Source organism: Vulpes vulpes, chromosome 5 (assembly GCF_048418805.1).
Source record: "Vulpes vulpes isolate BD-2025 chromosome 5, VulVul3, whole genome shotgun sequence".
Classification (NCBI taxonomy): domain Eukaryota; kingdom Metazoa; phylum Chordata; class Mammalia; order Carnivora; family Canidae; genus Vulpes; species Vulpes vulpes.
Window position 1 is genome coordinate 106,208,703 of NC_132784.1, and position 26,238 is coordinate 106,234,940.

Below are 26,238 nucleotides of genomic sequence, written 5' to 3' on the forward strand. Positions count from 1 at the left end.
CCGCACAGCAGTAACGCTTCCTCCCTTAAGAGGGGTCGGGATAGAGATTGCCCAGTAAGTGCTCTGGAACCCACTTAGGCCTGCTGCTTAGAGTTTCTCCCCAACTGTTAGTAAACGTGCATCTAGGAGAGCACCCAGTGACCTGGTCGCTCAGCCTCCTGTACTTACCATGGCCTTGAGCCAAGTACAGAGAGTGGGTGGAAGTCTGGCGAGCAGCTCCATCCCTTCCTTCGTCTGCGTGTGGAGGAGCGCGTGAGCCAGTCTCTGCCCCGTTAACACCAGCAGCTGCGAGGCCAGGACCTCCTTGTCCTGGACCTGGAGAATGGCCTGCGGGGGGCGCATGGACGGGGGCACAGTAAGAGCGGCCATGCGGCCGGCTGACCCTGGCACACGGCTGGCTGACCCTGGCACACGGCTGGCTTACTCCAGCACATGGCTTACTCTAGGAAAGGCTTTGCCAGTCAAGAGCTTCTAGTTCATCTTTCAGCTGTGGCCATGTGTACACCCAAAAGAAAGTCCAAATCAAATTTCGTGTTCAAAATTCAAATTTCTGCTCACTGCCTCATTCTTATCTCCTCTAATTTTTTAAAAAATATTTTATTTAAATTCAGTTTGCCAACACCCAGTGCTTATTCCATTAGGTGCCCTCCTTAGTGCCTATCACCCTAATTTTTTAATTCAGTATGACTGTAAAAATCATTTTTTTAAGTTTATGGCAAAAAAATGGAATTAAATCACATCGTGACTACTTAAAACCTAACGGCTTCTGAAAATACTGTGAAAAACCATGCACTATGAAGTATGCGATCTCCCCCTGCCCACCTGCCCAGTCCTCTCCCACTTCTTTATCCTGGCCTGCCATGCGTGGTCCCCCGCTTGGCCCTCTGGTCTCTGGCCCTGCCAAGCTAGTCTTGCCCCAGGCCCTTGGACCTTCTCAGCACTTCTGCCTCAGGCATTGTTGCCCCAGTTTCCTGGGTGACTGGCTGCATCTTCTCCTTGGGACTCAGTTCAGAGGTCACCTCTGACCACCATATGTAGTAGCTCCTGTTTATTCACATGATCCTATTTTTCTTCACAACGTTTATCACTCAGTACAAAATTTAGCACGCTTGCAGTGCCTGCGGGGCTCAGTCGGGCGTCCGACTCTTGATTTCGGCTCAGATCATGATCTCAGGGTCATGAGATCAAGCCCTGCACTGGGCTCCCTGCTGGGCATGAGGCCTGCTTAAGTTTCTCACCCCGACCCTACCAATGTTTGCATGCTGGCTCAAAAAAAAAAAAAAAAAAAAAAAAAAAAAAAAAAAAAAAATCCAACATGCTTTCTGGCTTCTTTTTTTTTTTTTTTTTTTTTTTTTTTGCTTTCTGGCTTCTAAATAGACCATCAATTCCATGAGGAAGGAGCCTTGTCTGTTTTGTGTGCCTCTGCACAGTACAGGCCTGGCACACTGCAGGGGTTTATTAAACACAGACCAGAAACAGGAGTTTGACTACAGTTTTATATTTAATATTTTATTTATTTATTTGAGAGAGAAAGAGTGTGTGAGAGTGAGAGATTACAAGCAGGGGGAGAGGCAGAGGGAGAAGCAGACTGCCTGCTGAGCAGGAAGCCTGATGTGGGGCTTGATCCCAGGACCCTGAGATCACGATCTGAACTGAAGGCAGATGCTTAACCGACTGAGCCACCCAGGTGCCCTACAGTTTTAGATTTTAATATTCTGTTGTTTTTGTGTTCAGAAGTCCTAACAAAAGGAAAAGCAAAAACCTTTATTGGAGCCTTTATGGATTTGTCACTCCAACTCTAATTTTGGTCATGGATTTGTCACTCCAACTCTAATTTTGGTCATTTGAGCCCCCGCTCACAGGGTGAGCTCACCTCCTCTCCTAAGTGGTCCACACCATAGTTGTAGAGTTCGCTCACGTAATGCCTTCGAACAGCATCTTCACTGACTTGCAGGTGATGAGCCAAATCCACAGCTAGAACTGGCCAATCTTGGTCCTTCCCAAAAGGAGTGGTCGGTGCCTCTTCTGAGGACTCTCCATCCTTCACAGCTAAATGCTGGGCCTGGACAGCCGCACTGACGACTTTCAGTAAGAACTTGCAAACGGAGGAGGACAGAGCATGGTCAGTGTGCATCAGTAAAAAAATGTCTAAGTAACTGGCTTTCTTGTCAATGAGGTTGGCTTTTCCACAGAAATTAAAAAGATTACCAAAAAGAAATGTACCACTGAAAGGGAAATTAGCTTTCAAGAATACCTTGAAAGTGGTCATCCTTTAAGGTCAGCTAAATTTTTGATTTACTGTTTTCTTCTGAGAAACAAAAATAAAATCAATGTAATTTACCTGTTGTCGTACAGAAATAAAATTTGGATCCATCTCCCCACTAGGTAATAACTGAATTGAAGTTAGGTCTTTGAAGAATGCATTTTTCCCCTAAAGAGAGAGAATATACCAAGAAAACAGATGAGTATGGATTATTATTAAGGGCAGGACAAAAGATTTAAAAACTGAAGTCATTTCATCAGTGACTCATGGTTGATCTGTCTTCTCGAACAGTAACATTTTAGGACTGTATTCAGTTACCCCTTAGAGCATTATCCAGTATGTGGTGGGCGGACCCTGACGTACGATCCCCTTCTCCTGGTCCGCATGCCTGGCCGGCAGAGTGAGGCAGATGGTAGCGTGCCATGTTCACAATCACATTACAAAAGGGCTGGAGCTTCTGCCCTGGGTGCTCCTCTTCACTCTCACTTGCTCGGAGGGAGCCGGCTGCCATGGTGTGACCTGGCCTATTCTGGAGAGGTGCACGTGGCAAGAATAGTCTTGCCCACAATCGTGTAAGATTGCCAGGGGATCCCGTCTCCACCCAGTGGGGGCTTGAGATGGGCTGAAACCCCAACTACAGATGCGTGAGACACTGAGCTACAGACGACTCAATGCGGGGGGGGGACCCAGATTCCTGACCCACAAAAATGGCAGTAAATGTCTGTTGTTTTCATCCACTAAATTTTGAGGTACTTTGTTTTGCAGTAATAGGTAAGTAAGACACAGTGTGTCTCTGCATCCTTTTAATAACACTTGTTCAATTGTTTGAAGACACCCTGTTGAAAAGCCAAAGCAGAACATCAGAAAGCTGGGTTTCAGAAATTCCTTGGGAGGAAATGTGATACAGAGCAAAGAGTGCTGGCCTCCGGAGGTCAGAAAGGCTCGGGCCCTCATGCCAGGCCTACCGCTTCCCACCAGGTTACCTGGGTTAACAAGCAACGCCATCGTCCCAGACTACTGTGTTTCCACCTGAGGTCATCCCAGGTGTCTTCTATTGGACTTTCTAGATGAAATAATCTCCCAACTACAGGTCATCTAGTGTGACTGCCCATTAGGATGAAGCTACTCATCCTTTAGCGATGAGGAACAGCAGGTGTCCTAGGGCAACCCACTGCATTTTGGACATCACTGGTGTACAGTTTTTCCACAGGGGCACCCGGTGGCTCAGTTATGCGTCTGTCTTCAGGTCAGGTCATGATCTCAGGGTCCTGGGACTGAGCCCCACATTGGGCTCTGTGCTCAGCAGGGAGTCTGCTTGTCCTTCTGCCCCTCCCTGCCCCGACTTGGCTCCTTCTCTTCCCTCATCAAATAAATAAATAAAATCTTTAAAAAAAAGTTCCCTGGGTGGCACAGCGGTTTAGCGCCTGCCTTTGGCCCAGGGCGCGATCCTGGAGACTCGGGATTGAATCCCACGTCGGGCTCCCGGTGCATGGAGCCTGCTTCTCCCTCTGCCTATGTCTCTGCCTCTCTCTCTCTCTGTGTGTGTGACTATCATAAATAAATAAAAATTAAAAAAAAATTTTTTTGCACATACTGACCCCACACACACAGTCTGTGACTCTATAGTTCCCATGCAGTGGTCTAAGTTATTCTAAGGGTCTAGCTCTACACGAGGGCCTTTGGGGTGGGGGAGATGCATGCACATGTGAAGCACCATTTATCATTTACTACACTGCACACGGTGCCAAGCACTTCATGTGCAGTATGTCACTTACCCTCACAATAACCCTAGGGACAACAACCCTGGAATGAGCACTTCTGAATAAGAAAGCTGAGGCTTGTAGATGGCAGAGCTGGGGTTCGACTCACTAGCCCAACTGCACTGCCTCTGTGTGCGTGGGAGTCTCCAATGGTCTCAGGCCCCTCAGCGTGAGAGGCACTGAGGCTGGTGGCACCATAGGCTTGTCCAATTCTGGCTGTGTTCTGGCTTCACAAATCCCCTTGTTGAGGGGAGTACTGAGCCAGGCACTTCATTTTGGTTTTTCCTTAAACAGACTAGAGCCCTAGTGATGGAGAGGGAGGGACAGATAGGATGTAAGGAAGAGCTGACAAGAATGACAGCCGATCGGGGGCCGAAGGGAAGTGAGTTAGGGCACCTCACGGCTCTGCACCTGAGGCGGCCCACAGTGAGCACCAGCCCCCTGGGGGTTCAGGAGGAACCGCAGTTTAGGTCAATGGCAGGTGGGGGCGAGGGGTGGAGGTGTATGCCAGGTAAGGGGTGTCTGAAGCCACAGAGCACATTCTAAGAGGCATTCAGTAGAAATAGGCGCTGCAGGGGCGCCTGGGTGGGGCAGCAGGTTAAACGTCTGACTCTCGATGTAGGCTCACGTCATGATCTCACGACTGTGAGTCGGAGCCTGCACTGGGCTCTGTGCTCAGAACAGAGTCTGCTTGAGATTCTCTCTTTCCCTCTGTCCTTCCTGCTTGTGCTCATGTGCACACGCTCTCTCTCTAATAAATCTTAAAAAATATATATACGGTTCGAATTTAGTTAACAGGTGAGGCCTGCAGATACACAAGAGGGAGTAAATGAGTCTGTCCAAGAAGATGCAGAAGGAGAATGGCAGACAGCTGCTAGGGCAAAATGACGGAACCAGAACAGTGAAGGTGAGCCAGAACTACAGGCCAGGGATAGCGAGCAGAGCGCCCCCAGCGGGTGACCCCCTACACGTCACAGAAGTACTGAGCAACTTCTATTGAACAAGACAGTCCTGCTTATTGTCCTGCCTGCGCCTGCTAATCCCTCAGCGGCAAGATGGCTCGGAAGTCCTTCGGGCACTTACCTTACTATCAAAGAGTGAAAGTGGCTTCACAGTCTTCAGAGAAAACCTCATAACCGCATACAGGATGGAGCACAGGACAGAATGGTGCTCCACCAGAGGGTAGTGGATGTGTTTCTGTTCGAGGGCCAGTTCCACTATGGAGATTGGTCCTTCGACAGAGAGCCACGCATCCTCCGTGTCCAGGACAGGCACTTGCATTTCATCCCTGCTCACATCGGCCTACACGTGTGGAGAACAGAGAATCGTGTTCAGAATCGGAGAAATGACAGCTTGCAAAATAAATACCTTAACAGCTTACAAGTAGGGAAGTGCAAAGCCCTTTTCTCTCCCAAATTACAACAACAAAAAAATCAAATCTAACTTTTTTTGTAAGAAAACACTATTTGAGGGATCCCTGAGTGGCACAGTGGTTTGGCGCCTGCCTTTGGCCCAGGGCGCGATCCTGGAGACCCGGGATCGAATCCCACATCGGGCTCCCGGTGCATGGAGCCTGCTTCTCCCTCTGCCTGTGTCTCTGCCTCTCTCTCTCTCTCTCTCTCTGTGACTATCATAAATAAGTAAAGAAAAAAAATATTTAAAAAAAAAACACTTTTTGGGGAGCCTAAGTCAAAACTTAGAAATGAATAAATGAAAAAAACTTCTTTCTATAGTCCTTTCCTAAGTCCAAAGATTTTAAAAACATTTAATACCTCAGAGGCAGTTCAGAATGAAAATATACCTCTTTTACCTCCATTAAAGTTTGAAGAAGATCCAAGCAGGAGCCAAGGAAAGATGTCATTGCTGTGTCACTCATCCCCACATCCTGTTTTTACAAAGGAACACGATTAGCGCATGCCCGAGACAAGGTTTTCTATGCAAAGTGCAAGATGAACAGCTGTACCTCTAGTTATGGGAAATTCACTTACCCTTCGGCATAACCTATCCTTTGGTGATTTTCCAACCTAAGACAACAGGATATAAAATACTATATTTATTTAACAGTTTAAATAAAAAGGCATTACTATGGTAGTATGGCACAGAAAGTAAAAAGTAAGCAAACAAAAAAATACAAACTCACCTATAAATAAATGTTGGTTCTACTCATTTATAACAAAATGCAATTAACTTTGTGGTGGAACTTAAAACTATATTATGAAAAATATGTCACTGGGCTCACAAGTAATCCTTTTGCAAAACTTATTTTTGAATTAAATTTTAAGAAACCCTCTAAAAATTTGGTCCTCACTTTGTACAATCAAACGACTTGTTGCCTTAAAACCCAGAACCAAACTCAAGGTTCTGAATAAAGAGGAGCTAAGAATTTTGCTTGTTGATAAAGATACACAATAATTTTAAATGGTCACAAGGAGGGATCCCTGGGTGGCGCAGCGGTTTGGCGCCTGCCTTTGGCCCAGGGCGCGATCCTGGAGACCCGGGATCGAATCCCACATCGGGCTCCTGGTGCATGGAGCCTACTTCTCCCTCTGCCTGTGTCTCTGCCTCTCTCTCTGTGTGACTATCATAAGTAAATAAAAATTAAAAAAAAATTTAAATGGTCAGAAGGAGGGGAAAAACAATCTAATGCAGAAGTTATATTCCTGACTCAGAAAATTGGCTGATTTTCTCGATTCAGTAAGTACTTAGTATACTAAGTATTCTACTGTATACTTTAGAGAGGGTAGTAAGTGGGAGATGGAAGGTACGTCACTTGATACGAATTCCCAGGAGGCAGTGATAAATCAGGGGAGACGGGGCTCCAGCACCCAGGCCCCTGCCTCATTACCTCCCTGAGGTCACTGCAGTGGCCTTCAAACAACCAAACTCAGCCCATCCCAACCCCGACATATTTCACCATTTTAAAAGAATCATCTTTTAAAATGCAAATCTGAACATATCATTCTTCTGCTTAAAACTGCCCCAGTGTCTTCCAGATAAAAGAACAGCTACCACTTACTGAGCCCTCACCAGATGTGCCAGACCCTAGGCTAAGCAGTTTACACAGATCGTTAGAAAACCCCAAATCCACAGCCCGCATGGGAAATGCTTCACGGTCTGCTCCCCGGAGCTCCTTCCTACAGCCCGTCCTCCAGCACACCAACCTACCCGCAGCTCTGTATCAAACATGTATTCGGCTGGAATATGATTTCTTCTCACCCACTGCTTCATATATACCCATCCTCCAAGATTCAGCTCAGAAGACTTCCCTTTCACTTGTTATTTATTTACCTCCTCTTCTCAGTCTCCGAAGCACCCTATTTATCTTTTGGACTGGGAGTTCTTGGAGGGCAGGGGCTGAGACTTTTAGCTCTGTAACCACAGGACTTAGCACAGTCCTTGGCACATAAGAGATCCTTACAATAAATATTTATCGAATGGATCATCAAAACTCTCTGCCTCCTATTCAGGACAGTTTAAATTCAAATCCAAGTTGTGGGGCTCAAATGTGACCGCTGATGTGAGAATACTATAAAACTCAATGGTAACATACATGCAAAAGGCTTCGCACTATTGTTCTCCCAAAAGAGCGACAGATGTAAAGGAGGACAGAGCAGTATCAGAAAGGCCCCAAGGAGCAAGTTGGAAAAAAAGAAACATTTAAGCGGGCAAGGAAGGTGAGCACACAAGAAAAATCAGGTTTCACTAGAAAACCTATTACCAATAACAGCAAAGAAAGCATTTTCAGTGGAGCTGTGGCCCAAGGGGTCTGAATGTAGTGTGGCTCAGGGTTTAGGAATGTCTGTCACTGTACATTTGAAAGAACGTGTTGTAATTGTAGTGATAACTCTCCTGACATCCACGTAACTGATGCTAGATAAACCTACATTCTTGACTGGCCTGGGAACACACTGATGGGGCCCAGGGCACCCAGCAAGCTCGCAGCTGCCATCAGCTGAGTTCTATGCCCACATGCTATGTTTGTCCCTAAAGCTATTTAGGCTGGTTTTAATATGTAATATTCTAATTATGTAACTTAAGTAACTGATAAAATGTGAGGAAAAAAAGGGAGTTGTTATACTAGGTTGCATGCTTTAAAGACATACAGAGTAGCTGACTCCTAGCTCTACTGGATTAGATGCAGAGGAAGCAACTACAAAGATGAGAGCATAAATTTTAAAATCTAAAGATTTTGCACTCAGACTGCATCACAACTTTAAAGAACTGGGATCTAGAAATCATATGCAAGGCCTTTGGGGTGAGCTTTACGTAGGAAAACTTAAAAGTAGGATGGCAGCTGACCCCATTCAAAGAAAATACCTTGATCCTACATCCAAAGATTGAAGAGTAAATTGTACATCTGTACACTTTAATTAAAAATAAGGTGCAACTCCTTCCCTCAAGCAACCATGAGTCCTACTCTCTTTGCTTAGAGGCTTTTAAAGTACAGTACTCTCAAGGATCTGGAAGGTTCTTCTCCAGGTCATCAAAATGCCAGCACTAGGCACATTTAACTGAGCATTAGTAAAATGTAATATCAAATAAAAAATAGTCTAACAAGGCCCACTGTAAATACTCTAGTATCAATAACCAAGGAAACAAAATAAACACATACATGAAATTTAAAATTACCTTATCCATCAAGTATGTAGCAGCAGAAAACCTTTTAACCAAGAACGTATTCCACATCATCAGAGCAATGCCTAGATGGCAAGTAAAAGTAGTAAATAGAAGGCTTGTCTGTTTCCGATTTTATCATTCTTAACAAATTACTGTCTTCCTTAAACTTATAAAACTATATGGGCTATTTATGTAGATATCATTTCTTACATTTTATGCGATATTTATAAAGTAATAAAAACCTTTATCTTCAATGATAATTAGAACTGAGCTGTGTAAGATGATATCTAAATGGCCAGTAAGTGTAAAGATAATTATATAATTAGTTATGGGAGAAATACAAATTAAAATCACAAAGAAATTTCAATACACAACCAACACAAAGACTAAAAAAAAAAATTTTTTTTTTAATAGATGGCACCAAGTGTTGGAGAAGATAAGGAAACCACTGGAATGCTCACAGATTGCTGGGGGCATCAGAAAGCGGTAAACCACTTGGAAACCACTTGGTAAACCACCTGTTTGGACATATCTTCTAAAGCTAACTACATGTCTACCATATGACCCAGCGATTCTATTGTCTAAAGGAACACAAAGATGAGTGTTGAGAACAGCATTATTCAAAATAGCTAAACAAGAGAAACAACCCAATGCCCAAAATCAATTTTTACCTATGTAATCACCAACTAAAGTGACATATAAGGAAGTATTAAAAAATAAAAATATAAAAACCAAACAAGAAATATATGCTATATGCTTCTATACTCAATAAACCATGGCATTAACATTTCTGAAAGTGCTGTCAGGCAGCTTAAACATGACATTTCCCATGTGGTCAGTACTACCCAGGTGGCTGCTTCTGTATCTAGGGGTGAGGGCCTCAGAGGCTGTGGGGAGGCCAGGAGGCTGACTCACTGTACAAACGGGTAAGTTCTTACTTAAAGAAATACTAGCCTGAAGTTAGTAGTGACTTAATTTTAAATTATCAACTAAGGATAGAATTCTCTAGACCATATTTTCCAAATGAGTCACTTTAAATCTTCTTTTTTCCTCCTAAGAAAAGGTAAGATCTAAGAGATGAATAAATAAAATTTTCAAGTTCTCGTCACATAAAATGAGAGAAATATTTTAGAATTTCTCCAATTTGAATCATACCACCTGTGAGAAGGTAGTACCGGTAAAGAATAAATGAGTAGCTTCCCCAAAATTCATCACGCAGACACCAACTTGATACCTCCGTCTTATGTCGCTCAACATCTAGTTTCACCACTTAGTAAAATAACTAGGCTCGTGCCGAGCTCCTCCATTAATTCTTCCAGGGAAACCCATCTATCTATTTAATGGACCCAGGAGCCTGTTTACAATTTTTCCATAACAATTTGTGACATTTTGTCAAGGAGACATCAGTAGTCCCCACGTCACAGGGACTTAAAAAGAAGTACTAGGTAGTTTATTAGGCTCTTGGCTACCTAACTTTTTCATCAGCAACTTCAGTCCTGAGAAGCCCATCCCTCTTTTCCTTATCTACCTGTGACCAAAACAGAAAATCAGTGGTTTATGTCTAATATTCTCCTTACTTCTCCCCTCTCATCCCCTTCTGCATAGCATTTTTCCAAGTAATTAAAAGAGCCAGTGCTTTGCACGTCACAATACACATACACAGTTATGTGTTGGATGGTAGCACCATCAAATAAAAACTGAACAGAATGTGAACTTAAAGATTCCTGCTTCTTTGGTCCCCACCAGCTATGTTTTAGCATCTATTTACTTACCATTCTGAACATGCGCGTTAAGAATGTGCTTCAAGTGTTCTATCGACCTAACGAAAAAACGTGCTTCCTTACATATAGGGAGAAAAAGAGAGAGAGAGAAAAGAAGAGGTATCATTTAACAGATGTTTCCAATACAAATGGTGACTTTTTACATAAATTTCTGCATGAAGCTGTCAAAGAATGTGGTGATAAGAACATGGAAGTATTAGGTAAGAGAGGATTTTTCATAGGATAGTGTCAATGGTCTCTCTTAAATTCACATTACCTATATGATGACTGATACCTAGAAACCCCCAGGTCATATATGCTGACATCTGGAATCAAAATTTACTGTGGCTTGTACATAATAGCAATATTTTGTACATAACAGCAATATTTTGTCTAATAAATACTTGAATTTCACACAGATGTGAAAATGTTGAGTTTACTTCTTCACAAATATCATTCATTCATTATTCAACAAATAGTTATTGAGCAACTACTATGCACCAGGCTATTTGAGGCACCAGAGATACTGTAATGAACAGAGACCCAAATCCTAGCCCTCACTAAGGTTACATTCTACCAAGGGAGCTAAATATATAGTAGATTAGTGATAGGTGCCAAGGAAAACAACTAAAGCAATGATGGGAAACATGATCAGAGAGGACGTTAGAAATTCAACTCCTTCTAATCAAGGTAGTTGCTTACATATTAACACTCAAATATAGCATGTAAAACTGATGAGATTATCCAGATAGTTCCTAAATAATTTTATAGGCTGTACAAACATCAAACATGTCACCTCTGCTAATATATCCTGGTGTTAGCAATTTTCCAAAGGTGATTTCAAGTGTTTTGATCCTAATGAAGCTGTGTGTGAAAAATGGTGGAACCGGGGTAGGGGTTGGATGGAGCAAGGAGAATTAACAAGAAAAGAAAGAAAAATGACCACTTATTTGAAATGTAAACAATTTCAATTGACAATGATAACATTAATCAAAATGTCAGGCATGATACATGCATTTTCTCCATAAACTGCTACAACTTTATAAGACAGCTAGAGTCCTCATTTACTTTTAGTAGAAAATCAAGAACAAAGGATTCAGAAGTGTCCCAGAGGTCATACACCTTGTGAGGAGAGGCGATGTGGCTCTCTGTGTCTGTAGGCTGCCTTTGGTTAATAACAAATGATGTAAAACAGAGTTTTCCTCTTACATAGCACTTTGTTAGACCTGAATCTGGTATTAATTTATCCAGATTTTAGAAATTATTTTGTCCTTATTATAGCCCTAACATTCTTTTCTCATGTAGGAAAAATTTTCCATTTAAGTAGAGAGCCCCAACATAATTGCCATTCTGGCTGCAGAGTGGGCTACTGAAGAGGGTGACTCAAGGGGCATCAAGAGGGTCCCCCGTCCTAACATCACTTTTTGGTTAACATTTAATTGATCAAAAACCATTCCTTTGTTTAAAGCATTTTATATTAAAAAATATTTTCCTTTAATATGTAAGTGATTATATATTAAAGACATTCTTTTTGGAGGAAAAGTATCATTATTGTATTAGTGTGTGAATTAGTTCATTAGTGAGACATGTAACTTGACATAAGGACGATATTTTGCTTTGAGAGGGATAATTCACCAGAGCACTGACCAGGGAGACCTAAGTGACTTATTGGCAAAGAGGACTATCTATCCTGTTTTTACATTTTACTTGATCCTGGCATCAATCCTGAAGGATTGACACCTTCATTTTAAATAGGTTGAGGGAGAAACAAACAGGTTCAGAGATTCAGTGACTGGCCCAAACGCAGACACTTGTCACAAATTCCAGGTCTCCTGTCACAAATTCCAGGGCCCTTCTCCCTATTCTGCTGCAGACTATGAATGTCCTGGAGAGAAAAGCAGCAGAAAATCATGCTCCAGCACAGAGCTGGAAGGGCAGTTAGGCTAATCCTGGACTAGAGTCAGCGTTGTACACAACGTGGCTTTCTTGATTTTTCTGAGGCAAACCTAAGAGAAGTGATGAACACACACAGGGATATATATCTAAAGAAGCAGACACTAAGTTAACATTGGGATCTTTACCCTTTTACCATGATAACTATCATATTAAAAACCTTCTAGTATATGCCATCTCATGTAGGAATTCAAAAGTAAATAAAAAATATACTTACCATAACCTAACCGGGAGTAGGACAAAACACTGTCTTTAACCACAGAGAAACCTACGCTTAATTAAATCCTGGTCAAAACCCTGACTTAGCAATGTGCCTTTGGGCATAGAACTGAACTTTTCTGAGCCTAGTGTTCTCCTCGTGACAATATCCACACCTCACATGTTCTCTGTGAGGATCGTGAGAGAGAATGCAAGAAAAGGCCTAGCACATCTCCTAGAACAGAGGTATCCCAAAGGGGGAAAGTCCAGTGTTTACAGTAAGTTCCTGAATCAAACAGTCCCACATATGCACAGCATGAGCACAACCACAGAATTAAAATGAAAGAAAGAGCAAGAATCTTACCTCTGGATCTTTATTCCATTGAACAACATACTCCCAACAGCAATGTGCATGTAGCACGTCTAGCTCAAGGCTACAAGGAAACTGCTTATAGGCTAAATGCAGCAAGTCTGAAAGCCACAAGAGAGCAATATATTTGTTATTCTTTCTTTAACAAAGACTCAGCCACCTCTCCTCTGCTCTGATTGCATATTTCTTCATGTTTATGTATTACCTGGTATAGCTCCTAGGTTCATCTCCACCTCTGACACCTCAAATAAACCTCTGTTAATACCTTCTTTGGGTTCATCTGGGTTTTCTGCATCTCTTTCCTTATTAGCCAGTTTTAATATTGCAGGGCTGAAGTCCTGTTTAAATATCCACTTGGCTACACTGTCTGCAATGCCACCTACAGTTTGGAGACAAGAAAGAAAATGAAAATTTACAGTGTTTACCAAAGACAGTGAGGGCAAGTGAGATACCTGATACCTAAAAGCATCTCTGTACTCCTATAAATTATTAGATAAATACAAGTATATAGATTTGTCTGCTCACCACATAGTATCATTGTCCACAAATTCAAAACGTATTGTACCAGACACAGATGAAAGGATGAATAATACATCTTCAAAACACTTTCATTTATTTTTTTTAAGATTTTATTTAAGACAGTGAGCAAGAGTGAGCGCATAAGCATGGGAAGGGGGATTGGGAGAGGGAGAAGCAGACTCCCCATTGAGCAGGGAACTCAGACATTGGGTCTAGATCCCAGAACCATGCTGAAGGCAGATGCTTAATGGACTGAGCCACCCAGGCACCCCTAAAACACTTTCATTTAAATATAATTGAAATAGACTGATTAGCATGATGCCTTTCTAGGGTTTTTAGGGCAACATATTACTTTTAATAGTCAACTAATTTGTCTACATGGAATACTTAAGGGCAAAATTTAGCCATGTCTAAGAACCATGGTGCTACCTCGTGTTTGTCAAAAAATTATAAATGTAAACTGAAAAACACTCAAGACAAAGAGTTCTGTTTATTACCGGAAATAAATTATACATTCTTCTGTAATTTACTAAAACCTAGTCTTTCTTCCTATTTTGACTCAATATAAACCTTTCTACAAAAAGAACACTTCACAGTGAAATCACAATTATCAGTGATAATAAATGACAGCAGTGAGCTGGGTACTCCAATTTCTTAGGTTTGACTCGCAAATCATTTGGTTGTTTCCATTCCAGAATCAAACCCTCAATTCTGTTACTTAGGTTAATGTCACAGTGACGGTCCTACCCTATCAGCAGGTGGCACCATGGAGCGTAGGATTTACAATTCAGAATTTTTCACAGGCCTTTAAAAAAAAAAAAACTTATTTAAACTTAAAAAAAAAAAAGGTTCCCATTCACATGGAGTATCTTTTCCCATCCTTTCAATTTCAGTCTGTGTGTGTTGACTTATCTAAAGTGAGTCTCAAAAAAAAATTAAAAAAAAAAAATAAATAAAAAAAATAAATAAATAAATAAAGTGAGTCTCAAGGCAGCATGTATGTAGGGTTTTTTTTTTTTTTTTTTTTAACCCATTCAGCCACATTCTGTCTTTTGACTGGAGAATTTAGCACATTTATAATTAATTACTGATTGGTATCTGCTTGTTGCCATGCTAATTGTTTTCTGTTTTCACAGTTCCTTTCTTCCTTTATTCTTCTTGCTCTTTTCCTCTGTGGTTTGATAACTTTCTTTGGTGGTGTGCTTATAGTCCTCCCTCCCTTTTGCGTATTTACTAAACGTTGTTGCTGTGTGGTTACCATGAGCTTAGATGTAACAACTTACCTCTGTAACAGTCTGACTGGGTGAGTTCTATACCCCCGTCTTTGAGTTCACTGGTCCTTTCTTCTGCTTCACCGAGTCTGCTGCTGAAACCCTCTAGGGGATACTGAGTTTAGGGATTGTATTCTTCAGCTCTGTGATGTCTACTTGGTCCTTTCCTTTATTTTCCATCTCCTTGAAGTTATCACTGTGTTCATTCATTTTTCTCTCCAGTTTGGTGAGCATTTTTATGATCATAACATGGAACTTTTTATCAGGTAAATGACTCATCTCCATTTGATTAAGGTTTGTTTTTTTCCACCCCTCTCTCAAGTTTTATTTTGTTCTTTCACTGGAACCTATTTCTCTATTTCTTCCTTTTTCTTGAAGCTCTGTGTTGGTTTCTACACAGCAGATGGAACCCACCTCCCCCAGTCTCGAAGGAGTGGCCTTGTGTAGGAGATGCATTCAATTGATTGTCATTCAATCCTGCCTTGGCTCTTGGTTGTCTCTCAAACCTCTGGGCTTATCCAAGCTACCCAGTATATTTTTAATAGTTCCCAGGAGCTGAGGATATGCCAAGACCTGCCAGTGTCCCATAAGGGAGGATCTTAACAACCTGATTCAGGCTGACAGAAAGCCAGAACCCTCAAGCACCAGTTGTTGTTTTTTAAAAAGATTTATTTATTTGAAAGAGAGAGAGAACACAAGTGAGAGGGGCAGAGAGAGAGAGAATCTCAAGCAAACTCCAGGCTGAGCACAGAGCTCGATATGGGGCTTGATTTCACAACCCTGAGATCAAGACCTGAGCCAAAACCAAGAGTCAGATGCTGAACTGACTATACCACCCAGGTGCCCTATCAGGCATCAGCTTTTAAAAAGTATGTAAATCTATATAGTCCTGTGAGACCGCAAGCATAAGCCCCACTGGTCACCAGAGCCAGGTGATCTGGAGGTGTCCCCTGGGTGGCAGTCACCAAAATCAGGGTTCCATACAAGTGTCTAAGTTCTTTCTGGTTATACTGGCAAACTGAGACAAGGCCAAGATGGCATCCACAGCCTATGTTCCTTGAGACCAGCTCCTAAAGCCTGCCTCTCAGGCCAAAGCTTACAAATCTTATAAAGAATGAGAAAACAAGTTAACTATATAAAAATCTATAAATATATGGGTATTTATAAATCCAGGAATACAGACATTCCAGTATCAAATGACTGACAGAGCTGCTGGTAAAAAGAAAGTAACATAAGGACAACTAAAAATTTAAGATGTTTACAGTTGTGCAGGATATAAGCACAGGAACACAATGATTCCAGGACAGTAAACAGTAATAAATCACAGAAGTATAAAGTTCTGTGGAAATTAGGAAGAAGAGAAAATTTGCAGCTGATGGATCATGAGCAGTTTCTTGGAGGAGGTAGCTTTTGAGCTAGGCCTTGAATGGGGAGTAAGTACAATTTAGAATCTAGCATGAGACAGGTGGGTTGGGGGGGAAGGCTCAGATCCAGAGACGGGAAATCACAGATGCTTCATTCAAACCACTATCAAGCAACAAGCAAGAAATGGAAAAATGGGTTGGAAGCGAAAAGTTCTTACAGAAGGTGTTTATATTTGTTCCAGAAGTTCTCTAGTCTTGGGATCTCCTTAAACTCTTAAAAATTACTGATGAAGAACTTTAGCTTATGGGTCATATTTGTTGATATTTATGGTATTAGAAATCAAAACAGAAAATTTAAAATATTTTTATTAATTCATTTTAAATACAAATGATAAACCTATTACATGTTAGTAACATTTTATGAAAATAACTCTATATCCCAAGCAAGAAAAGACATATAGTGAGAGGAATAACACTACATCTTTGCAAACCTCTTTGTTTTCCTTATAACTGGATTCTCCAATCAGATTATTATTTTTTTAAGATTTATGTATTTGAGAGAGAAAGAGAGAGCTCGAGAGCTTGCAGGGTGGAGGGGAGGGGCAGAGGAAGAGGGAGACAGAATCCCAAGCAGACTCTCCATTGAGTGTGGAACCAGACGCAGGGCTCACAACCTGATGTCATGACCTGAGTCAAAATCAAGAGTCAGAAGTTTAATGGCCTGAGCCACCCAGGGGCCTCCCTCTCCAATCAACTTCTGCATTCCATCTACTGTGATCTGTTCTGGTTGCAGCACAGGGGGGAAATCTAGCCTCCCACAGACATGAAGTTGGGAAAGGGAGGGCTCTTGAGGTCCTCTTGACCACTCTTTGAGAATGGCTAATTTTCTAAGGCAGAGGAAGTAGTGGGGATTCCTGAGCAGGGGACCAACAAGATAAGACTCTGAGAAGGTTGACTGAGAAGAAATATGTGGTGGGTTAATTTTTTAAAATCTGAATATATTTCTCCTTCCTTATTCTTGCATCATTTCTATAAAAACTACCAGAAATGCCCACACCATAACATACAGATACATAGGCACAATGCTCAAATAAATAAACATCAGCTTACCCTTTCCTCCTTCTAATAACTTTTTGACAGAAAGCCTCGGGAGTGGCTCAGCCTGCAGCGACGACACTTTGCAGGTTGATGTGTTTGCTTTGCTGTGAAGTAGGGTCTGAAGTATGAGACAATCCTCCAGCTGTTTCAGCAGAAGCTTCCAATACTCAGTGTCAAGAGAAAGGGCCTCCCAGGAATCAGTGAGGGCCTCAGAATCAGCACCCAAAACTGTCTGGGAAAACTAACACAAAATGTACCGGTGATATTCTGGCAAAGATTCTGGATCAGCATTCACTTAAATGAGCTTTTAACCTGAAAGCTGACGGACAGTAAGGATACATCACAGCAGCACACAGATGCAGATTCCCGAATATTACTACGGAGCTGGATGGAACATGACTGACTCGCGGGCAACAGTGACAGAGTTTGGACATTTACAGAAAGACCTGCAGCAACGCCTGATTCACCCAGTGTGTACTTCGACAAGTGTGCAGAGCCATCCTTGACAAGGGCCACGGTTTTTTCTGTCAGTACCGGGATAGTGCTAGTAGTGTACTTTTGAGAACGCACCCACCAATATACAAAATGTGTCTCAAATTTCTTTTCTCTCCATTATCATAAACATCTTAGGCCAGTAATATTAAATTTAGCATACATACTACTGAGACTCACAATGTTAAGTGAATCTCTACAGGCCTATTTCAGTGACTCATCTGATTAAATGCAACAACCCTCTAGAAAAAAATTATTTGATCTACCATGAGATACAAGAGATGCCTGTTTTTTTTTTTTTTTTAATAAATTTGAGTCTTCAAGAGATGAGGGAAAACCACAAAGCAAAAGGTCAAAAGAAAACTTTTATTTGAATCCTTAAACACTACTTGCCCAAAACAACTTTTGTTTATAAAAGGGGAGGGCTATAAATACAACTACAGAACTTCAGAGTACCAACGGACCTCAGAAATAATGCAGTCTAACCCTGACCCCCTTCAGATGAGGAACCTGAAGCAGGAAGCTCATGTTTAAGGGACTTACCACAAATCACGTGCCATTGGCAGAGTCACATCTCTGCCCTCCAACTACAGTACTTTTCCCCTCGAGATGAAAAGTACGAGGTAATGGAAAAGTTCAAATATGCATGTCATCTGAATAAACAAGTTAAGGGCTGCACCCCTCACTCCGCAAAAGACAAATGAGAACCTGCTGGACGCACATTTCAAACTCGAGATGTTCCATAACACCAAAGACACTGCAGCCCCAGGCAAGGCAAAGCAGCCCCTCAGCAGGCTGGGCAGGTACAAATCCAGCTTATCCAAGGACAGGTACGCCCCTTTCTCACTTACTTTTTTCTCAGTCATACTGTTTGAGATCTGTGCGGCAACGGAATGCCCAACATGTGCAGACAACAGGGCAGCGCCATTGTTCTCAGACTGAATACAAGCTGTGCGCATCTGCTGCCACCAAGGGGACACAGACTGGGAATCCCAGGTCTCGTCGATGGCCACTAAAGGCAAAAGGAGAAAGTTAAAGAAACTCAACTTGTCAATTCTTTCTGTTCAATCTTTAACATTAAACATACACTGAAACTAAATATCTCAGTGATATACTTGTATATTTCTGAATTAGAAAAGAAATTCACAACTTTTTAAAAGATTTTATTTATTTGACAGAGAGAGAGAGAGAGAGAGAGAGAGAGCATAAGCATAAGAGGCAGAGGGAGAGGGAGAAGCAGGCTCCCTGCTGAGCATGGAGCCTGACATGGGGCTTGATCCTATGACTCCAGGATCATGACCTGAGCAGAAGGCAGATGCTTAACCGAGTCACCCAAGCACCTTCCACAACTTCTTTTATCAGAATATTTATATTCCATTTATTTAGGTTGTGTTAGTTGTTTTGCTTCTGAATCAACTTTAAATCTCTGGAATATTTAAATCTCTGGAATATTTTCATCATTGCTGAAAACTACTATTGAATGTTTTAATAAAATGTTAAATAATGTTCTAGTAAAACAGACTATATATATTATATATAATATAAAATAGATTATTCTAATGAGGTCAAAAAGAATTTTAAAAATTACCTCTACCAAAGATCATATGATTTATCTCAATGAATTAAAAATACATTGTTCAGGCAGCCCCGGTGGCTCAGCGGTTTAGCACCGCCTTCACCCCAGGGCCTGATCCTGGAGACCCAGGATCGAGTCCCACATCGGGCTCCCTGCATGGAGCCTGCTTCTCTCTCTGCCTGTGTCTCTAACTCTTTCTCTCTGTGTGTCTCTCATGAATAAATAAATAAAATCTTACTAAAAAAATAAATAAAGGGCAGCCCCGGTGGCTCGCGGTTTAGCGCCACCTTCAGTCCAGGATGTGATTGATCCTGGAGACCCGGGATCAAGTCCCATGTCAGACTCCTTGCATGGAGCCTGCTTCTCCCTCTGCCTCTCTCTCTCTCTCTCTCTCTCTCTCTCTCTCTCTGCATCTCTCATGAATAAATCTTTAAAAAAATAAAAAATAAAAATGCGTTGTTCATATCACATTTTTTAAAAGATTTATTTATTTATTCATGAGAGACAGAGAGACAGAGAAAGAGAGAGAGAAAGAGAGAGAGAGAGAGGCAGAGACACAGGCAGAGGGAGAAGCAGGCTCCATACAGGGAGCCCAACATGGGACTTGATCCCAGGTCTCCAGGATCACACCCTGGGCTGAAGGTGGCGCTAAACCACTGAGCCACCCAGGCTGCCTGTATCACATTATTTTTGATGATGAAGTATGAATTTAATTTTTATAAAGCATACTTTGAATGCATTGAGAGCTTTCTATTTATTAATAGAAATATTAATAGAAATATTTTTAAATATTTTTTAAAAGATCCCTAGAGAAATGTTCTGGATACTGTAGCGTACACTCCTTTTACTAACAGAAAGCATCCTCCCCTCCCATTTATGTGGTTTTTCATATAATAATCTACATCTCTAAGAGCAGCAGCCTGCATCTCAGGGCCCACGGAACTGCAACATCCACCAGCATGTTACCTTTCATCTTGCTTAGGAGGGACAGCATCGTATGAAGACAGCACACAGATTGTGGTTTATCCAAAATATCCTTTTCCTTAGAAAGCCAAACACTCAGGAGCAGAGACTGAAATTAAATTTAAGTCATTCTCAGTAATAAGAAAAACAAAATGTTGTAATTTTCAAGAGAACACATGTGTTTATGAGTGATTTCGTCCTTCAGGGTGAAAAATAAGGGGCTGCTTATTACGTCACATAACATGAGGGGTAGAACAAGGTACTCTGTCTACTTAAGAGATTCTTTATCATCTGTCAGATATGTAAATTTCACCATTTCCATTTCTTCTTTGGGATAAGTACTGCCTTCCAGGTTAAGCTTTGATTAGGGAGCATATTGCCAGAAAGATTACTACCAAGTTAGCCTAAATTAGCTGTAGATTGGCAAGAAGCCACTCGGCTGATTGGAGGAAAGGAAGGATCTGGAGCTGCGGACCTTATTCGACATTGGCCACAAGGTGCTGTGGACTTGGCAATGGTGAACAGGTATGTAAACTATCAGATTCTAGTTTTTAACTCACTAATAAGTCATGAGAAACAGATTTTAAGCAAAAACACCAAAGTCAATATAAGTGACTTTTAAGATGCCTATGAACCAACATATCTTCTTAAATATTTTAAGATGTACAAAATGTGTACATAGATAATTCTGGGATTATGAGAAGTTGAATGGCATGGCATCACACCTGCCAGTACGGGTGTTTATGAAAGGCGTGGTTGCTTTAATTCTGCAGGACATTCATGTAAGAAAAAAAAAACCTTGAAAATAAAAGGTTGACTACCAGTTTAAATATATTAGTACAAATAGTTTTCAAAAATTCAGAAAAGTAGAAGTTGGAAGTAGTGTGTGAAGGAAATTAACTTAGGAGAACAACTCAAAGGCCAGAAGATGGAAGTACTTGCCAGGCATCACCCTGGTCAATCCCAACAACCTTGTGGCAGGGATGGTCTCCCGGATTTTACAAATGATGAAAAGGAAAAGTAACTTACCCAGCACCATGTAGCTAATGAGTCAGGACTGAAGTCTGAACCAAGATGTGCCTGACTCTCACATGCATGTTTTTTTTCTCTTTAAAAAACTGTACCTGTATATATAGGCATGTATGTATAATATGTACAAGTAAAAAATACACTTTCAAAAGGAGTCTATTCTCCTTTTTCAGTTTAACCCTCTATGTCCCTTCCTATGTCAGCCTCCTTTCTATCTCATCCTATCCAGAAACCTGTTTTTTTTTTTTTTATAACCAAACATGGGCTTTCATAATTTGTAGATTTGTAAGACAATATATATGTAAGACATGTGCTTTCATATTTGTCTGTGTATTTCTAAGTACAGCTATACACAGAGCATTATGGGGCTGGCATGGGGGAGAGGTGGTCACTGCTTGATAAAAATGGGGTCATATTATACCACGTTCATTCCACTTGCCACACAACACACCCTGTGTGGTCCACAAAATTTTGACTGACTTTATCCACTTATCAAGGTGATTCCCTCTTCTCTTCTTGACCTTCTCCTTACCTCACACAACACTGCTACTTATTATAACTACTAGGCAAGCTAAAAAATGAGTTGCCTGTATAGGCAACAAAGACACTCCAAAACCAATTGGAAAACAGCCTGTCTTGGTATTTTGAACACACATGGGCTATGAAAACAAATCAAAAGGAAATGAGGGGGGAAGGTAGAATTTATCTTTTGGGTTCATTCTGATTAATTTTAGGCACAAAATATATGACCAGGAATATTTTAAGAGCACACCAGGTTTCTAAACACATCTATGGGTTTATGTCTTGCAAAGCTTGATTCATCTCTACACCAGCAACAAAGTTTCAAAATGCTCAAAACATGGACAACCCAAAGGGTTACTGCAGACTAAATCATACTTAGACAAATTAAATGCCACGACCTGAATCTCTGTTCATACTATAAACTCTTCTATTTTTCTCTCCAACTAACCACTCCCCCTATCTACCATCACCTTTATTTAGTAAATCCTGAAACAAAAAAACCTGTTCTGTTTAACTCTCCTTCTATCTCTCTCTGTCAGCCCTGTTTCTAACTCTGATGCAAGGTAATCTTTGCTTATAACCTAGTGGATGTTCCCCTTGTTTTTCATTAACTTGAAAAATCTAATCAGTTATGCTTCAGTTAGCATCTAAAAAGTCAGTGTGAAACAGGGGATGCCACGAGAGCCATCAGAACACAATGATATAATTTTAGTATCACTTAAAAGCAATAGATTATTTATTAAGCTTCCGGAAAATTTAAGGTAAAAAGAGAAAAATAATCAAAGAGAATACAGAGATAAGATACCATATAAAAACATATAGATATACATAACATAAAAAGACAATATACAGAAGATAGCAATCTCTAGAAGTAGTAAATATAAAATATCCTTTCAAAGAATAGCAAAGAATGTCACATATTATTTATAGTGTGGATATTCATATTATAAATGTATACTATGTTATTTTACATATAAATGTCACAAATTGACATATTACCAGGTGATATGTGAGTATTAGATTTTTATTAAGAGAAATTTTGAGAGGAAATTTAGTTAATTTCTCTTTTCTAAGTCAAGCAGTATCTAAGACTTGGTAAAAACTGTATGTAAGAATGAAACAGAAAATCCCTCAGGTTCTTGGTAGATATTTCTAATGCCTAATGAACTTTACTTTTTGCTAAATATCCTCTTCCTGTGATATTAACATCCCAGATGTTTTAATCCTTCATTCAGCAGAAATGCTGACAGAACATGAAGAAGCCATCTGTTAGCCCTGTCTCTACTTAAACTTATTTTCTCAGTTTTCTGAATGAGCCTTATTTTCTAGTCTTTCCTGAAAATTAGGTCTATTTTGTACACAGAATTAAAACTTGATAAAATTCCACTGAAGGTAATTATAGTTTTAAACACTTTAAAAACTATCATGCTATTGTCTGTGAATTGCAATATAATAAAATACTGACTAAATCAAATGTAAGTTTTACAGAAAAATCGGTGAGCATAATACATCTAGAACTATCTCAAAAGTTGTCAATATACACAACCTAAAAAAATATATACACACAAACTAGATAATAGATAGCAAGTTTCTTCACGAACATAATTCCAATAAAACCCCCATTTAAATATTTCAGAAAATAGGAACATTATTAGCATTTCAAATGTCTTTATAACACCAATAATATATTTTGCTGAAAGACCTAACACCTTTTATTTATGACTTTTATATGCCTAATTCCTAAAAATATCTACTACTCTTTTTATGTAATACAATAGACATTTATTCTTTTAAAAAAAAAACTATTTGAAATTTAAAATTTAATTTTAAATTTAAATTCTTAAATTTAAAAATGTCATCACTGGCACTAACGGCTTTGGGAATCAGCAAGATGTAAGCAAGATGCATACTCACTAAGTCGGCACACGGAACCCCTGCACTTGATTTGTCCAAGGCCAGGCAGCTTAGTCACAGCCTGAATGTGCTGGCTGCTGTTTTCTCTGGTCAATATGACCAAAATGACTAAGCAGGCTTGTTTAAAAAGCTTGTCTTATTGTACATTCAATTTTTCTTTTTATTTTTTAAATATTTTATTTGAGATAGCGAGCAAAAGAGAAAGAGAGCAAGAGCAGGGGCGAGGGGTGGGGGTGGGGGACAGGCAGAGGGAGAGGGAGAAGCAGGCTCTCCACTAAGCAGAGAGCCCACCTCGGAGCTCGATCCCAGGACCCCAGGATCATGACCTGAGCTCAAGGCAGTCACTTAACCCACTGACCCTCGCAGGCACCCCTGTATGCAATTCCTTACTTTAATTCTTGAGCTTTGGTTTTTTTTTTTTTTCGGAGGGGTTTCCCCTTTCCTTCTGATTCATTACTATTAATTACATGCTTTCAGTGAAAATGCATTTCTCTGTACTCAATAGGATTTTAAAAACTTACGCAACTGCTTAAAAGCATTCAGCTATTGATAGAATACTTAAGAAAAAAAAAACAACATCACCTAACCACAAAGTATTTGAGAAAAGCAAAGGAAAAAGCGACCACTCATTTGGAATGCATGAAATACAATCTCTCAGAGTCAGAGAATTTTAAAAAGAATTTAAAATTAGAACTCATTTTATAAATTCTATAGCACAATAATATATATACTTACAGATCACAGCTTTATAGATTTAAAATAGTGACATTTCCTACATATCACATTATTACAACACATACATGTTTACAATAAAGTTCACTCATTTTAAGTTGGGTAGCCAACACCAAAAACACAGTAAAGCATATCTTCACCTTCTGAAGTTCCCTGGGGCCAGTCCCACCCTCATCTTCCACAAAAGCCCATCTGCTCTGTCACTATATTTTTGCTTATTCTAGTATTTCATACAACTAAAATCATACAGTAGGTAGTCTTGTTTCTGGATCTTTTCACTTAATGTGATGCTTTTGAGATTCATTCATTTATTTATTACACAGTTATTTTGCATATCAGTTCATTCCACTGTATGGATATACCATAACTTATCCACTTATCAGTTGGTGGGTGTGTGGACTGTTTGCACTTTGAGCTATAATGAACAAAACTGCTGTTAACATTTTATTCCAAATCTTTGTGAACATATTTTCATTCCTCATAGATAAATACCTAGGACTGAGATTGCTGTATTTTATGGTAAATCTCTGTTCAGCGTTATAAGAAACTTTTTAAAAGGATTATTTATTTATTCATTCATTCATTCATTCATTTATTTATTTGAGAGAGAAAGAGCAAGAGCAAGTGATAGAAAACATGAGCAGGGAGAGGGAGAAGCAGACTTCCTGCTGAGGAAGGAGCCCAACATGGAACTCAATCCCTGGGATCATGACCTGAACAAAAGGCAGATGCCTAACCAACTGAGCTACCCAGGTGTCCTGGAAACTTTTTAACTATTTTCCAAAGTTGCATTAGTTGGCATTCCCATTACCGTGGTGACAGTTGATTTCCACATCTTCAACACTTAATGCTACTAGTAAGTAGTCTTCATTTTAGTCACCTTCGTGAGATAGAGATTACTGTGGTTTTATGTGGTATTTTCCTAATAGCGAGTGATGCTGACCACCTTTCAGGTGACCATTTGCCATTTGTATGTATATTTTTTGGTGATGTGACTATTCAAATCATTTGCTTTCCTTACTGTATTATTATTGAATGGTACAAATTCTTTCTTAATGTATATTCAATTCATTTAAATAAGTTAAGTAAGTTTAAAAAAAAAAATAAGTTAAGTAAGTTTTAAAGGAAGAGTTTGCCTTTCAGTTTCTTAACAATTCTAAAACAGAGAAGTTTTAAATTTTGATGAAGTGTAATTGATCAATATTTTTTTCAGGTTCAGGCTTTTTTGCATCCCTTGAAATCTCTGCCCAAATCAAGCTTTCTCCTATGTTTTCTTCTGTAAGTTCTATAGTTTTAGCTCTTATATTTATGTTCCATTTTGAGTTAATCTTTACGTATGGCTTGAGGTAAGACGTGAGGTTCATTTTTTCCCAAGGTCTCTTGAACCCCAAATCTAATGCATTTTATTGATGCTATTGAACACAAAGTAAAAATAAGTATTCTGTACTCAAGTCTGAATAAGATATACCTCTTTTTTTTTTATTTTATAATACAGATTCACTAGTGGTATAAAAAAATGCACAACAAAGTCCCACGCATCCTTTCCACAGCCTCCCCTAATGCTGACATCCTACACAATACCAAAATCAAGAAATTAACATTGGTAAAATCCACAGAGCTTATTCAAATTTCACCAGTAACACATGCACCCATGTGTGTGTGCATGCAATTCTATCAAATGTGTAGCTTTTGATCACCACGATCAAGCACTCAACTATGTACAGCAGCATAAGACTCCCTGTGTCAACCCTTTACAGCCAACCCATCACTCCCCTCGCTCATCCCTCACTGTTGGCAACCACTAACCTCTTCTCTATCTCTAGAACAGTGCTATTTC

The 26,238-nt window shown here is 40.1% G+C and overlaps 1 protein-coding gene across 4 annotated transcripts in view; it reads right to left on the reverse strand.

Annotated features, from left to right (window-relative positions):
* RAB3GAP2 (RAB3 GTPase activating non-catalytic protein subunit 2) overlaps positions 1-26,238 on the reverse strand; it is a 98,762-nt gene that overhangs the window by 3,000 nt on the left and 69,524 nt on the right. The window contains exons 22-34 of one of the 4 annotated variants that reach the window (XM_072759555.1): positions 20,208-20,313; positions 18,517-18,677; positions 17,186-17,414; positions 13,187-13,300; positions 12,916-13,022; positions 10,413-10,479; positions 8,653-8,723; positions 6,012-6,047; positions 5,834-5,908; positions 5,107-5,325; positions 2,342-2,431; positions 1,874-2,095; positions 169-327 (exon numbers count right to left, since the gene is read on the reverse strand). In XM_072759555.1, the coding sequence (XP_072615656.1) occupies positions 169-327; positions 1,874-2,095; positions 2,342-2,431; positions 5,107-5,325; positions 5,834-5,908; positions 6,012-6,047; positions 8,653-8,723; positions 10,413-10,479; positions 12,916-13,022; positions 13,187-13,300; positions 17,186-17,414; positions 18,517-18,677; positions 20,208-20,313 (1,656 nt within the window). Of the gene's footprint in view, positions 1-168; positions 328-1,873; positions 2,096-2,341; positions 2,432-5,106; positions 5,326-5,824; positions 5,909-6,011; positions 6,048-8,652; positions 8,724-10,412; positions 10,480-12,915; positions 13,023-13,126; positions 13,301-17,185; positions 17,415-18,516; positions 18,678-20,207; positions 20,314-26,238 lie in introns of all 4 variants that reach the window. The other 3 variants (XM_025991300.2, XM_025991299.2, XM_025991298.2) reach the window with 3 other exon arrangements.